Genomic DNA, 13321 nt, shown 5'->3' on the forward strand with positions numbered 1-13321 from the left:
CCCCCCCGCCCTTCCACGGGGTGTGTTTGTACGTGGGGGTGTCCCAGAGACACCCCGGCTGTGAGGAACGCTTCCTTCTGACACGGTGGTTCAAAGGCATTTCCGAAGGTGCTGAGGGTGCCCTTCCCGTGGCCCGGGACACGGCACTGCCCAGACACCGTCCCGGTTCATTGTACCGCAGCCACTGTAACGCTTCCCCGCTGTCTCCTGTCTGTTTCCCAGTGCCGATGAGATGGACACAACCCTGCCAGCAGTAGCTGAAGAGCTTTTGAAAGAGATCAAAAAGGCTTTTCAGGAGACCTCACATGGTATGTAAAATAAAACCAGAACTGTCCCAGCAGGACAGTAATACTGGTGCTGTCCAAACCTTCAGGGAGCAGTGAGGGTTGTCAGCCTCCCCTCGCATCTCCTGCAGACTCTGCTGTGAAAGGAGGTGGCTGTCACTTTCAGGAGTGGCACAGGAAGATGTTGAGGCCACATGCCTTTTCTTCAATGTTTTTAAATTTAGCCTCTGATAAAGGTAAGGATATTTGGGCTTCCAGATTTCTTTTTAAAATGAATCCCATGCAAAGGAGTTTGAAGCACAGATAATGAGGAGCAGCCCCTCTTCTTAAAGTCAAGCTCTTCCAAAAATTAGACCAGGTTGGACACTTTGAACTTGGGACCTAGGGCAACACTGTTTACTTAGAGCTTGTAGTGTAAATGGTTGCACTTGGGGGATGATAACTTACATACTTCTAGGTGGGCATTTTTTGTACTGTGGTTTTTATAGACTCATTAACTTAAAAACGAGAGTTGAAAGGGAAATCTTCATAAAAATGAACATGTTGATGACTGACCAGCAGAGGCTGTTGTGTTAGTGATCCCAGGGCAAAGAACAACTTTCCTGTTGCTTGAATGAAGCAAGCATAAGCCAACAGTTGCACCTTGGCCAATTTTAGCAGCTAGTTAAGAACAGTTACCTTCGTTGCACTCTGGATTATAACGTAGTTCTGTAATCTGTGCTGAAAGAATATCACTGTTTGTGTTTACTTGATAAGTAGCACAGAATGGTTCTTCCTAATGAAAGTGTCTATGTAAGGAATATTTTTAACTGCACTAAAAACCACCAAATAAACATTCAGAGAAATCTGTTTGAGTGGGGAATGGGCAGAGACTTAATGTCTGAACTGTCAGAGCGACCATACTGGCAGCTTTTTGGCATCCTTGCAGTGTGGCTCCTGTCAGGTTAGAGTAGATCCAAGATCTACATGTCACTTTCTAAAAAAGCTTTATAAATCCTGTTGTAAACTAGGGGAAAAAAAATAAAGTCAACATTCCTTTTAAGGTATACTTCTCCTTAAAGCAATAAAATAGTGCTAAGAGGTACACTGAGACATAACTTTGAAAACAAACAGATCGATCACTTTGGAGAATTAAATTAGAATAAAGTTGGAAAAGTCAAACCAGCCGTGTAAATCATAGAAAGTCATAGAAAATATTTTGAATTGTTGGAACAAAGGATTTTAAAGTCAAAAGTCCTGATCTTCCAGTGGAATCCAGAGACATAGTACACTGTGTGCCATTAGCGATAGCAGAAAGATCAGATTGGACGCTCAGAGCAGAGGCTGTTAGTTAAAACAAACAGACTCATTTTCTTAAGTGTAATTTTCCATCTTAACAAGAAGTTCTAATAAGTGAAGACATTACGTTTCTTCTGTATTAAAAGCTATAAACTAGTGGCGCCCTGCAAGACTATACTGGGAAAAGAACAACATTTTGAAAGTCCTGATGCCAGAGTTCTCAACTCATGCCAAGAGACTTTCAGGGAAACCAATATATATATATTTTTAACCAACTTCTTAAAGTGGAAGAGTAAGATGTTGAGGCTGCATGCCTTTTCCTGCATGCATTTAAATTTAGGATATTATAAAAGTAAATGTATTTGGGCTCTGTATTTCTTTTTAAAATTAATCCCTGTGGTTCTGAATGTATATTTAATTGCTGTACTCAGTAAGTTCACATCATTTTGCTGTTCCTTGTTGCATTCTGGTGCCGAGAGGATGGCTAGAGCCTTGTGTGGCCTCTGGGGGTACATTAGGCAGACACCAGCCTCCCTGTGATGTTGATGTCTCTCATGGTTGGGAAGTTCAGCACAATCACACTTTGTTTTCTTCTTGTTGCAGTCCCTGATGACCTGCTGCTGGGGTGAGTATCTTTTGCTTCAGTTCTTGTCCCAGGTGTCCTGCTAAAGGGCAGTTGATAACCTGCTCTCATCATACTACCACTGTTTTTTTCCTGTGTTTGACCAGTACATGTTTCTCATACAGAGTTGCTACGTGTTTTTGCTGGTAGTGGAAATGAACAAAATTCATTTTTTTGTGAGAAAAACCCACAATCTCAAGGGTTTTTCCAGAGATTCATGAAATTATCTCTGTATTGCTGAATCTCTTGTGAAGACTTGCTCTAATTTGGGTGGATTAAACATGCAGAAAGCCAGAATGTTTAACCTGAGCTCTGAGTCCACCCTCAGATCTGGAATGAGTTTTCTGTGAGAGTGAACAGTGTTTCAGAGTGATTCACGCCGCTGGAGCGCTGCATCTCTGCTGTGTTCATATCATTGTGAGCACAGCAGCATCCCCAGATCCCTTCTTCTGTTTGAGTCATGGGCGTGAGAGATAGAAATGGAGAAGTGAATGTGTCATCTCTGCACAAGGGAATTGTTAACTTGAAGGTTACCCTGAGAGATTTCTTCTGTTTAGAAGAAGTCTCAGGTCAGCTTCATTGTCCCGGTGTTGACTGGAGCTTGTTAATATTTCAGTCATTCCCAAGCAGTGTCCTAAAAGATCCAAGTTTCACAACTTCTGTGACCCTCACTAATTTGTGTTGAAGGTAGAGAAAAGGCACCATCACAGTAAGAAAGGTTTTTCAGATTTATCTTTAACTTTGTGTTCTTGGCTGCCTGTAATTTAGCCAGGAGAGGACATCACCAGGAACCCTTCAGACCTTAAATATCTTTGGGTCTAAAGTTACCTAACATAACACTTGTGAAAGGTATGACCCTCTTCTGGGACCACAGTGGCCTTTGAAGAGTGGGATTATATTTGACAGGTCTCATGACTTTTTGTTTCCTTCTTGTCATAAAAGAGGAGGATAGAAGTTCTCTTGTTAAGTTTAATGATGGTTGGGTGGTGACTCTTGGCAGTCAGATTTCCATTAATTCCCTGTGACCAGCAACTCAGAGGTTTAATTTCTAAATCTCTTCCAAATCTCTGAAGTCCATGAGTTTCCTTTGGGCATTTCCCTCACTTATTTCCTGTTAGACTGATCGAATTATATACATGAAAAAGAATTCCCTAAATTTGAAAGAGTTACTGAAACTCATTAAACTCGGCCCTCTTATAGTCCCAAACCTAATCATTAAGGAATGTCTTACGTTGAATGTTCCCCCACCCACCTCTTCTCAGTCCTCAGATGAAGCCAATCCTTATTGCCTTGAGTTTGTGCAACTGAAGGTTTGGTTTTCCTGGAATAAGTCTGTCTGCTTGGCTTGTTATCAATGAGATTGACTCAGACACATAGGTCAGCCATGCTGCTGAGACGCCAGGGCTCTGCCTTGGCTCTTTGTGTCTTCACTAGAGTTGGAAATGTTCCTCTGCTTTCTTCTGTTCTCCTGCTCATGTTTTGTGCTATCTTTTCATCACTGCTGATTTTCTTGTTGTTTACCCTTGTAACTAATCTAGACTACACAGATTTTTCTCAGCGGATAAAAGGTCGGTAAAATTAACTGAGTTGCCCCTGTGCTCTTTGGAACACACTCAGAGCAGCTGGATATACAGGTCTAGAATAACTTTTGAGCCTATGAGCTGTCTGGACAATAAGCTAAAGGTACAAATGTCCATATTTGACATACAGCTTGTCATATACCCTTGCACAGCATCAGCAGGAGATAAAATCCTCCTTGCAGGGATGTACAGATAATAAATATGTAGATTGAAATTACTGTGCCCTCAGCACTCACAGCTCTTTTATTTATCCACTTCCTGGTGTGGAATTTCACAGCACTGAGCTGAGCAGTGGCCAAACACCAGCATGTGCCTCCACAGTGCTGCCTCACAGCCCCGAGGCTGAGGAGGGAGTTGTATAAAGGCAATTTTTTGCAGGAAGCAAACCTGGCTGACATTGTCTTCACCACATCCCAGGCACTCTCTGATCCATAAATGCTGTGCACTGGTGCATCCCTGCCTGGTGATGTGTCCTGCTTGGAAGGAAAGGGAAAGGGTTTTTAGGGAGGGTGGAGTGACACAGGGCATCTGATGTCCCTGGGTGTTTATCTGGAATAAATTTGCTGTCTCTGAGCCCTGCTGGTAGCTGGATTACTGATGTAAAACTGCTGCTTTCTGGTGGCTCCATGTGTAGGGGAGTGTCTTAAGTTTCCCTGATGGCCTTTAGCTTCCTATTGATGCAGTTTGGTGGGTAGAGAAAAAATAATTTATACCTCAGCTGTGACTGTGATAGAGGAGATGTGATCACTACAAAATGAGTCGTTCATTCTCCAGGGTTTAAACCAGTTCCCCTGGGGTGAGGAAGGAGCCCTACTGCTGCATTTCCTATTGCTCAAGGAGCTATGGATCATCCGTGCTCTCTCCATGCTCAGAGGCACGATGTGTGGGCTGTGACTGGAGGTGGGATTCAAGACCAACTGATCAATAATCTGACCCAAGGCAGCCTGTATGTATGATTAAGGTGTCCCAGGGCACAATTAAGGTGTCCCAGGACACAATTAAGTGTCCCTTTTTCCCTTGGCATTAGTGAGTCTGCCTCCACAAGCTCTTGTTTACCTGGTACTGCCTCCACTAAAATCCCTGTTTCTGCTCATTGTGCTCATGTGACAGTTTTTTACTGCCACAAGGATAACTGGGCTGTGTGTGTGACACTGCCTGTGACCTGTAACCTCTGCTGGATCCCCAGCACTGTGCATCCCCCAGGATTTCCTTCCTGCATCTTCTCCTTGCCAGCATGTCTTGCTTTTGCTGCCAGAGATGGAGTTTCCCCTGAAGAAGACCTGTCATATTTAGGGTGCTGGGCAGAAGCAAAATTTCCAGCTTTAGGTGATAGATTAATTGATAAATTAATTATCAAAGTGCCAGGCCTTTGTCTACACAGAGTTTGTATCAGAAGAACTACAGGAATACTAACAAAAAGGCTGATCAGATCCCTGTAAGGACAACTTGTGTCTCATGCTTCACCTACACTCCCTTTGCAATAATACAGTGATCTGCACAGTATTGCACAGTACACAATACAGTGATCTGTAAAGGGGCTGTGACACCAGAAATGCTCCTCAAAGATAACTCCTCACCTACATGGCCGTGTAGAGACTGACTAAAAAGTCTCACTTCTGTATCTCTGATGCACTTTGTCTCATTTTAGTTCAGGACAGGAACCACTTCATGTCCTGTTTGTGCAGCAGGCAGCCAGAATAGTGTTTGGGTCATAGTGCTGAAGAAGAAACACATAACCTGTCATGTCCTGTGTAAGAAAAATGTTTAAAATGCCTTGTAATTAAATCCATGTGGGATTTTGCAAAGAGATGTGGGACTGTTTGGGAGCAGCTTGGAAATTTGAAAGTTCTCTTAACAATATCAAAAACCATCTCCCAATAGCTGGCAGAGTAGAGGCTGTCCTTAAGGACTGAGTCCTGGGATTTTCTCCGAGGGACAGGACAGGGAAAGCCAGAAAAGCTGAGGATGACAAATACACTTCATTGCTTGGTGGTGTAGTTAGTGGCCCTGTAACTGGTGGGATTTTGAGATGCAGTGGGAACCTTTGGCTACAAGCCTTCTGGACTCCATAGGGCTAAACCCAATGGATTAAGGCTAAGTCAGGTGGTCTCCTTTTGTGGTGTGACCTAACTGGAGACACGTTTTCTTTCAGGCTGAAGTTCATATTTGGCCCATCTGCTGTTCCAGCTTTGGATTTGGTGGATCAGCGTTCTGTCACCCGAGTCACGTCCCCCAGCGGAAGGACTGCATACCAGGTACATACTGCACACCCCTCTTCAGTCTTGTTTCCTGATGGTGCTCAGTTGACATGTGAGACAGTATTTTCCTGACTTGCAGAAAGTGGTAGGGCACTTGCATGAACACAGAGAGAATATCAGTATTTTACAAACTCCTAAAGTGATACTGGAGAGCAGCAGCAATGACTAGAGTTAGAACAGCGTGGTACACTACTGTTTCCTTTGTGGCTCCCAGCCAGTCAGAGACAAATCCTTACGTGTTTGTGGGTATCATGGTCAGAAGGAAGTTTTCCTTCTGAGAAACAGAGCTAAATTTGCTCTATTACTTTCATCCTATCCAGCAAAGGCAGTTCTTCCTCTGACAAACTGTACGTAACAGAGTGTTATCTGCCATCGCTGCATTTCTTTCCCTGTTGCACTCCACATCCTCATTGTCCTGAACACTCTTGACCTCCACTTGGCAATAGGATCCTTGCTGCCTGGGAGGAAGCAGTGCAGGCCAAATCCGTGGGTTTCATTCTAGTTCACTGTAGCCAAGTCTGTGAATCACAGAAACATCTTCATAAAATGGCATTTTAGGGAGAAGAGCTCACTTTAGCCCTGAAGATCAATCTCCCCTTACAGCACAGGATCAGAGATGGAGCTGAGGGGAAGAAAGGAGCCGTGGGCACTTCTTTCTGACTTTTCTGTTGTATGGACAGTTCCTTGCTCTCCTGTGCCACAGCACCAGTGGCATCTCTGTTGGGTACAAGTCTGTCCATTCTGTGAGCTGTTGACCAGCTGTGGGGTCGCACGGTCAGAGAGACACCGTGTGCTGTGTTCTGGCTAAGGCAGTGGGACCCTGTGCCCATAAGATTTTGGTGAAGGAGCACCCAATTCCTTCTGCCTAGCACTACTAACCCCCTCAGATAGCACAGCCCCTTCTGTTGCTGAACGTGTGCTGTGGTTTTTCACCCACTAGAGGAAGGCGAATCTCTGCTCACTGTTGTAGCAGCCAAGAGGAACTTTTCCAGATATCCTCCCTGCAAAGGGCCTTCTCTCCTCCACTGGAGGTGCTGAGCTTCGGGGTCATCTAGGGTAAGAGAAGAGCTGTGAGGCCAGGCCTGGGTAATGACACAAACATTTTTCACGTGTTCAGAGCTTGCATTGCTTGATTTGCACGTGGAGTCTTTATCACTTCTGGAGCCTTGGAGGGGACATCAGCCCCTCCGGAGAGGCATGATTCATAAACATACAGGGCTCAAGAACACAGCCTTTGATTTTAGTTGAAGGTTTGCCTGTGGATATTTGGTAAAGCCTAAGAAGCACTGCTTACAGGTCCCTTAGACAGCAGCTGTGTCACTAATTGAATGCTTAAAGGCTTTTCCTTTTTTTCTGTTGCTTGGCTGAATATTCCACTGGGCAGAAAATGGTCACATTCTACTTACAGAGCTTTGTTGGGCCACGCAGGCGAAGGCAGAGCTTTGTGTGCTCACATGCTCACAGCTTTTCTGCAGCAGTTATCTGCATCTTAAGAGGTCTAATATTCATTTCTTAGATGCAGGAAGCCTCATGAGACACGGTGGAGTTCAGAGAAGCATGGCAAGAGAGCTTTGATGTGCTGGGTGCTGCCCTGACACCCTGTTCTGGTCTGAGCAGGGTCATTGCTGAACAGTTCTGCCTCAAACTGTGTGTGCTGCAGCAAGACAGGAACCCCTCCACACTGCCCAGCCCTCTCCTCACTGAAGTGGGGGTCAAAACTGCTGGAGGCAGTTCTGCAGTCACTCAGTGAGAGCTGATTGATTAATATCTACTGATGGCCCCAACTGGTGGCTCAACTGGTGGAAGTGTCAGAGCTGCTCTCCTCCTGCCTCTGCAGGTAGAGGGAGCCACCAGTTCCCCTGCAGAGGAGGAAACCCTGGACAGGTAGGTCAGGGCTGGTCACCAGGAGTTAAAGGAGGACAAGCCCAGTCTTCAGTGCACTTTGTAGCTGATGGGTGTGATGTGAGTGGTCTCCTGCATCCCCAGGGTCTGTGCCTGCATTCTCCCAGCTGACAGGCAGCCTACAGGAAGCAGTCCCTGCCTGCAGGTGCAGTGTGTGCTTCTGAGCAGCATTCCTCTGTGGTGGAGCTTCACTGTGCATTAAGGCCATGCTGATGAGCTCATTAACAGAGGAATCTGAAGAGTTATTTTCTCTGGGGGCGTGAGGCTGGTCCCATTGCGAAATTCTTCCTCAGCACAGCTGTCTGAGATGCAGAAACAAGGAGCAGAGCCTCCCCTGAGGCCACTGGCTGGAGCAGTGACAGGAACACAATCTGGGACCATAGAAACTGAAACACCCAGTGGGACACTGCACTTAAGAGTAGCTGGGTAGTGTCACTGGCTCTTCATTCATGTGTGTGTGTGGTACAGACACGTATCCCAGCTGTGTGCACTTCTCCCTCAGCAGAGGAGAGTGCCCAGTGCAGTGGGGAGTGGGAGGACATCCATGGCTGCCTGGACACATGCAATCATCCCTTTCACTTATTCCCCAGAAAGTCAGCTCTGCTGTTGGCACCCAGATGTGGTTGAGCTGGAATGTGAGGTGGTGCTTTTACTTGCAGCTGGATCTGGAGAACTGTTGAGGCCGTGAGGCTGGTCCTATTGTGAAACTCCTTTGGGTCGTCATAGCCAAATCTGAGATGTTGATACTTCACGGGCTAAAATGCTGTTTGCATTCCATATCACCCAGCACATCTTAGGTACTGCTTCAGGGGGAAATGGCCCTGCTCAGACAGGCCCTAGGACTGCAGCCTGGAGTGTAGGCAGCTCTTGCCCTCAGGATCTGAGATGGGAGAAAAAAGAGCCCTCAGTCAAGTGAAAGTTATGATTTGTCATTTAATGCCCTTGCTGCTTAATAGAGGAGTAGCACCAATGGGGTGTTCAAGGGCTGATGTTACCTCAGAGTTGTTAATCATCCCAGAAGAGCTTGTATACTACCTGCTTCTGCTGCAGTCTAAAGCCAACCCTTCTAACTCAAGGTCAGGGATAAATAAGTCTTACCTGGTGCAGAGGTGGTGGATGCTGGCTGATGGTGGAGCTGTGCTGGATTCAGCAGAGGTGTCAAGTGGTGAGTTGGGCCACCTAGTAGCTATGCCTGAGTTGCAGGAATGGTGTGAGCTGTGGGACTGAAGCCAGTTAGCAGAGGCAGAGGCAGTGCTTTAGCCCTCCTGCCAACTGTCACTTGCCTTGCTCACATCCTGCACTTTTATTGGATTTTTCTTGGTTTTATGTCTTTTTAAATTAATTTCCTAGAACTGTATGGCAGCTTGCCCCACCGGGAAGGATTTGAGCATCAGGTCCTGGCACAGACTGTGGTGCTGCCTACCTGTATGCTGGTGGCAACAATAGCTGCCACGATGCCACAGCTGTCCCTCCTGCATCCCCACACGCTGGCAGGGACACCACCACCACCACCACGGTGATTTTTCCTCCACCAAGTGCCTGGAGATTGAGGGCAGCGGCAGGAAATCTCACAGCATCTCAGGGCCAAGAAAGCAGCCCAGTGCCTGGCTTGGCTACAGCTGGACAGAAACAGAGGCACCTTTTTCTCTTGGTCTTTAGATTTTCGATTCTGCCTTGTTAGGCAGAAGCTGCATTCTTGCCATCTAGGTCAGGATGGGGGAACACTAAACTCAGCCCAAATCTGGCAGCGTCTGTGTCTTCCCCCCCTCCTCAAAGGAAAACAATTCTGAAGAAAAGGCACTGTTGGAATACTTCATCTTGGAAAAAACAATCAAAGGGGCTAGAGAAAAACAAACTTAATCACAAGTGAAACAAACTCAGCCTCGAGTATCAGGAGGGCCCAGGGAAGAGGCCAGACTGAGAATATAATAGTTTACCCTGAAATGGGAATGTGAGTCTGTGTCCTGAATCTGCTGGGAGTAGGGGGTTGTGGAGCACGGGCACTTCTGTGGGAGAACTTAAACCGGGGGATGTTACCTGTTGGGCAGGGGGTGCAGAGAAAGCTCCAGGGGACAGGGGACAGGACTCCCTTTGCAAGTGCAACTCAGAGGGAATATGCCTCAGTACCGGCCTTGCAGAGGAACAGCATGTGGGAAAAGGAGGCAGTGCTGTTCCCAGCAGAGACAGAGCAAGGAGGCTTCTTCTCTGGAGACTTCAACTTTGTTTATTCAGACAGAACTGGATTCCAGTAGCTGCAGCTGGTTTTGGGAGCAGAACAGCAAGAGCCTTTGCAGCCTTCAGCCACCAGAGCTGGTTAGAAAAGGCCTCACTGCTGCTGTCCTGTCCCCAGGCCCATGGTGGCTCTGGATTCACAAATGGCCTTTCTGCGACAAGAGAGTCTTTGTCATCTTCAACTGTCCTGTGTCTGCCAGTACCGGGGGAGGGGGCTCACTGGAGGGGCTGGCAGCTCGCTGTGCTTTGGGAGATCAGGGGAGGGGGCTCAGTGCTGGGTGCCACTGCCCTTTCCCTGGTCTCTTTAGCAGCAAAGTCACTGGAGCTGAGGTCTGCTCCAAGCTGGGGTGTACGTACAGGAGTGCTTCCTGGGGAGAAAGCTGAGGAGCTTTAAGCTGGGATGAGTCACTGCAGTGTTTGGGGACACTTTGTGTTGTGACACCTGCTCTCCAGTTCCATGCTGTGAGTCATTGTGGAGAGGACATCAGTCCAGATACCAGCTAAGAGTTAGAGAAGTGAAAAGCAAATGCTGCCTCTGGCTCTTCCCCCTCCGGCTGCCTTTGTTTCAGGTCCTTGGGAGCTCGGGCAAACTCTACACCTGCTACAGTTCCTGCCACTTCTGCACGTGTCCTGCTTTTGGTTTTAGTGTATTGCAGAAGAGCGAGAGCCTCCTGGTAAGTTGTCTGCCTTAACCTGGGGCCGGGACAGGGAGCAGGGGAGAAGGCTGTGCTCTGCTCCTTGAACCTGAGGAGCCTGAAGTTTCCAAGGGAGCAAACACAGGAGTGTTGAGTTGGCCACACAGGCTGGGTCTGACCCACTGCATTATCTGGCCTCTGGGAGCCGCGGTATTTGGGTAGAGCTGAGCCTTACAAGGGCTAGGGAGGGCTTTTGTTCTTAATTACCCGTTATTGTTTTGACTTTAAAGAGATGAATAATCCCTGGTCTCTTGGAATAAGGGCCACTGGGACTGATAGTACTGCCACATGGAATCTGGCTGATGAAGTGGTGCAGTTCACCCCGTGCCAGTGAGGAAGGGCTCAGGGTAACCAGTTGATCTGCAGTTGTGGGGAGGACATCAGCAGCCAGTAACACTTTGCTGTGTGTCACATCCCTGTATTACATTATCCTGATGGCAGAACTGACCTGGGACAACTGGAGCACCAGCCTGTGCCAGGGCTTGGCATGCCAAGAGGGAACCATGTTCCTGGGAGGGGTGAGCGCTTCATTAGACCCATTTTGGCCAGGATGGATTTCTGTGGCTTCCAGATAGAGCGTGACATTCCTGGGTTGCTCCTTCTGCTAACTTGGCTGCGCTGTTATTTGCAGTGCAAACATATACTCGCCGTCTACCTCAGTCAGGCCATGGGAGCCTGCCAGGAACTAACTGTCTCTGAAGAGCAGCTCACAAGCATCTTACTGGCTGAGGAAGAGGATGAAGGATGAAGGATTTGGATCCCATGTGGATGTGCTTTCTTGTCTACCCTCCCGCTGTGTAGCTGGCATTTTTCATATCTAGACGGCTGTCAAGTGGTAGGTTTCTTTCTGTGCTTCAGCCAAGCGTGACATTAATTAGCAGCCTTGCACTGATTAATTAATAAATGTTAAGAAGCCCATGTTGACTTAAATTTCATTTATTTAGTCTATTCTTAGGATTTCTGAAGATGTTTGAACTGATCTGTCATATTGTGTGCTTGTGATGTGGGGATACAAACAGTCCAGCAGGTCTCTTAGTGATCCATTGAGCCTTGTTAACTCTGCTCATGCTTCGACTAACCCCACCGCCCTTCCAGCACCTGCATGGCTTTGTGGAGTTGGCCTCTGACAGAATGATGCTGCAGTGGCTCTTTGCAGCTGCTGCTCAGGGCAATTTCTGATTCATCACTGGCAAATCTGTACCAGGGACTAGGGCAGGGGCCCCTCAGCACCTCGAGACTGATGACAGGTCTGTGTTTCCGCTGTGCGCACTGTAATACAGGATCTTTGGAAGCATCACCCTGGGTTTTGGAGTTTTTGGGGTTTTTTTGGAAGTATCACCCTGGTTGCTGTGCTGGGAACCAGCTCCTTCCAGCTCTGTGAGTCCCTGCCCGTGCTCTGAGAGTGGGCTCCTCCTCAGGTACAGCGTGGCCTCGCATGATACACCGTGTGAACACAACACCGCAAGAAATAATGGGGCACAGGCTGAGCCAGGTTGTGTAGGTGGTAAATTAAGCATTCTGTATGTAAATAACAGTTACTGCAAATACAAAATCTGAGCAACATGAGGAAAACACATCCATCCTATGTACATCAGAGCAGTAATGAGTAATAGCTGAGTAGCTACAGCTGCACTCGCTACAGAAAATTCCTCTGCCATTTTGACTTCACATTTTTATAGAAACCTTCAGAGCTTTTTTTTTTTTTTTTGAGGGGGGCAAGGGAGGTCTCCTATTTTTATTTTGCCTTGAAATGACTTTGGCTCAGATCCACAAAGGCACTTAATGTGCCTAAAGACCATGGTGACCGGGACCATAGTTAATAACGGCTAACAGCCCGACAGCACACTCATGCTAAGGAAACACCACGTCTGTCTGCAGGAATTCTGGCTCCTGAGAGGGCGGTGGAAGGTAGCAGGGGTGGATGCTGAGCTGCAGCACAAGCTGTCACATACAAGCAAGTGTTCTGGGCCCGGCTCTCTCTGTCTTGCAGCGCTGCGCGTTTCAGTCTGTCGGTGCTGTCTAGAGTTTGGTTCATTTTCAGGCGGCAGGAGGGGAGCAATTACATTCTTGGTTAGTAGGATAAATGTGGCTTGCAACCACTTTGCAACACTGCCAGACCTGCAGGTGAAACCCTGCTTGTTTCCAGCCGTGATTAACAGAAGGAACACGGCCAAAGATAATACAGAGGGGAAGGAATGAAAGGAGGAAAGAGTCAAACCCTGCCCAGATGGCAGGAGGTGGCTACATGTGTTAGCTGGACTGTGACCAAGGCAGATGCAGCGAAGCTGAATGGGGCTGTTAAAGGAGAAACACTCGGGACAGTGGCTTTAACCATTCAGATCCTTCTTGGAAATGCCAGGATCTGAGATACTGAGCTGCAGCTAAATTTGGCCACTGTATAAACACGTACAAACCCATTCAGATCTTACTGTGGATTCACCAAGATTTGGGGTGAGCTTCTGCACGTGTG

The 13321-nt window shown here is 47.3% G+C and overlaps 1 protein-coding gene across 1 annotated transcript; it reads left to right on the forward strand.

Annotated features, from left to right (window-relative positions):
- The first annotated feature begins 225 nt into the window (after window positions 1-225).
- ZSWIM7 (zinc finger SWIM-type containing 7) lies at window positions 226-11776 on the forward strand. The gene is made up of 5 exons (XM_010171205.1): window positions 226-308; window positions 2166-2187; window positions 5917-6019; window positions 10726-10830; window positions 11483-11776. Exons 1-5 carry the CDS (start codon window positions 233-235, stop codon window positions 11597-11599), a joined length of 423 nt encoding a protein of 140 aa, XP_010169507.1. The 5' UTR covers window positions 226-232; the 3' UTR covers window positions 11600-11776.
- The last annotated feature ends 1545 nt before the right edge of the window (window positions 11777-13321 follow it).

This window comes from Antrostomus carolinensis, unplaced genomic scaffold, assembly GCF_000700745.2.
Source record: "Antrostomus carolinensis isolate BGI_N321 unplaced genomic scaffold, ASM70074v2 scaffold14477, whole genome shotgun sequence".
NCBI classification, from domain to species: Eukaryota; Metazoa; Chordata; class Aves; order Caprimulgiformes; family Caprimulgidae; genus Antrostomus; species Antrostomus carolinensis.